The 2,500-nt window shown below is 42.5% G+C and overlaps 1 protein-coding gene across 3 annotated transcripts in view; it reads left to right on the forward strand.

Annotated features, from left to right (window-relative positions):
• Phm (Peptidylglycine-alpha-hydroxylating monooxygenase) overlaps window positions 1-2,500 on the forward strand; it is a 29,787-nt gene that overhangs the window by 16,685 nt on the left and 10,602 nt on the right. For all 3 annotated transcript variants that reach the window (XM_027380462.2, XM_027380460.2, XM_027380461.2), the window contains exons 3-5: window positions 183-340; window positions 1,198-1,330; window positions 1,886-1,934. In XM_027380462.2, coding sequence (XP_027236263.1) covers window positions 183-340; window positions 1,198-1,330; window positions 1,886-1,934 — 340 coding nt within the window. The remainder of the gene's footprint in view (window positions 1-182; window positions 341-1,197; window positions 1,331-1,885; window positions 1,935-2,500) is intronic.

A 2,500-nucleotide genomic window follows, 5' to 3' on the forward strand; every position in this document is an offset into this window, starting at 1 on the left:
CACACACACAAGGCACACACACGCAAGGCACACACACATGGCACACACACACACACACACACACACACACACACACACACACACACACACACACCCATACACACACACACACCCATACACACACACACACACCCTCCCTCCCACCTCAAGCACCCATCCCTCTCACCCCTTCGCGCCCGCAGCCGCCTTCGAGCCCAACGCCACCATGGACACCGCCCACCACATGCTGCTCTACGGCTGCGAGACCCCGGGCAGCGACGACGAGGTCTGGAACTGCGGGGAGATGGCTCTGTCGCAGCCTGGAATCGCCACGGCCTCCGTCTGCGGCTCAGGCTCCCAGGTGAGGCTTCTCGCTCTCTCTTTCCCTTTCTCTCTCTCTCTCTTTCCCTTTCTCTCTCTCTCTCTCTCTCTCTCTCTCTCTCTCTCTCTCTCTCTCTCTCTCTATCTTTCGCTCTCTCTCTCTCTCTCTCTCTCTCTCTCTCTCTCTCTCTCTCTCTCTCTCTCTCTCTCTCTCTCTCTCTCTCTCTCTCTCTCTCTCTCTCTCTCTCTCTCTCTCTCTCTCTCTCACTCTCTTCTCTCTCTCTCTCTCTCTCTCTCTCTCTCTCTCTCTCTCTCTCTCTCTCTCTCTCTCTCTCCTCTCTCTCTCTCTCTCTCACTCTTCTTTCTCTCTCTCTCTCTCACTCTCCCTTTATCTCTCTCTCTCTCTCTCTCTCTCTCTCTTTCTCTCCCTCTCTCTCTCTCTCTGTCTATCTATCTATCTGTCTCTCTTTCTTTCTCTCTCTCTCCCTTTCTTCTCTCTCTTTCCCCTTCTCCCTCTCTCTCTCTCTCTCTCTCTCTCTCTCTCTCTCTCTCTCTCTCCCCTTCTCTCTCTCCCCCCCTTCTCTCTCTCTTTCCCCTTCTCTCTCTCTCTCCCCTTCTATATATTTTTTTATTTTCTTAGTCATTGTTCTTGGTATTTTTTTCCCTCCTCCTTCCTTAATATTTAAGAACAAATTGCACAGGCTAGTATAAAAGGAAATGAACAAACATACATACATGGACACACACACACATACATGGACACACACACACACACACACACATACATGGAGACACACATACATACACACGTACATGCATGCATACTTTCATATTCCCAATAAACAACACGAGAACAGTGACCCTGACCCCCGACCTGACCTCGCCCCGCTCTTGCAGGTGATCTACGCGTGGGCCCGCGACGCCCCCAAGCTGGTGCTGCCCGAGGGCGTGGCGTTCAGGGTCGGAGGGAAGTCCAGCATCCAGTACCTCGTCCTGCAGGTGCACTACGCTTCCGTCGAGAGGTTCAAGGGTAATTATGGCGTAGCTGTCGCGTGGGCGGGTTTTTGAGATACATTTTTTCTCTTTTCATTTTTAAGGAAGGAAAGTCACTGCAATTATTTCTTTTCTTTTCTTTTCTTTATTTATTGGCGGAACATTTTTTCTCTTTTCTTTTTTTTAAGGAAGGAAAGTCACTGCAATTATTTCTTTTCTTTTCTTTTCTTTATTTATTGGCGGAGCATTTTTTCTCTTTTCCTTTTTTTAAGGAAGGAAAATCACTGCAATTATTTTTTTTCTTTTCTTTATTTATTGATGGAACATTTTTTTCTCTTTTCTTTTTTTTTTAAGGAAGGAAAATCACTGCAATTATTTTTTCTTTTCTTTTCTTTATTTATTGGTGGAACATTTTTTCTCTTTTCTTTTTTTAAGGAAGGAAAATACTGCAATTATTTTTTTCTTTTCTTTTCCATATTTATTGGGGGAAGGGGGGAGATGACGTGTAAAGACGTTCCGGTAATGCTGTGTAAATCGGCAAATCTAGTTGAGTGACGATCTTTTACTCAATAGTGTTGTTTTCCACCGACAGATGGCTCTACTGACGACTCCGGCGTGTTCCTGTACTACACAGAGACTCCGTAAGTTTATGTTCGTCAAATAATCAATAGGTATACATTAGTGAGTTCATAGAAAGATAAATATGAGTGTAAGATGAAAAGATATGCCTTCAAATAAGAATCAGGTTTGAGGATGAATTTTAGATGACATTTGAAATTAGAGGAAAGGAAGTAAAATAGAGGATGATAAAGAGATGCAGAAATACAAATAAAAAAAAATGACGATAAGGACTTATACTATGTTTATATATATATATATATATATATATATATATATATATATATATATATATATATATATATATATATATATATGTTAGATTTCTGGGTGCGAATGATGTTGCCTAGTTATTTCACAGTAAGCAGTACATAAAGGAGCAAAGATGAAAGATAAATCCTCATAAGATTCATGTGAATCTAGCAAACAATGTGAATGACAATCTTCTTCGTGTGCTACAGGTTCTTCGAAAATCTTTTTGTCAGACGTGCAAATATCTCCGCCCACAGAAACCGATAAGCACAGTACAAACTCCTTCCGTTTTACATTCTACGCTCAGACACAACACCTCCCCTTTTACACCATAATC

The sequence above is a fragment of the Penaeus vannamei genome, chromosome 13 (genome assembly GCF_042767895.1).
Source record: "Penaeus vannamei isolate JL-2024 chromosome 13, ASM4276789v1, whole genome shotgun sequence".
In the NCBI taxonomy this organism is placed as follows: Eukaryota; Metazoa; Arthropoda; class Malacostraca; order Decapoda; family Penaeidae; genus Penaeus; species Penaeus vannamei.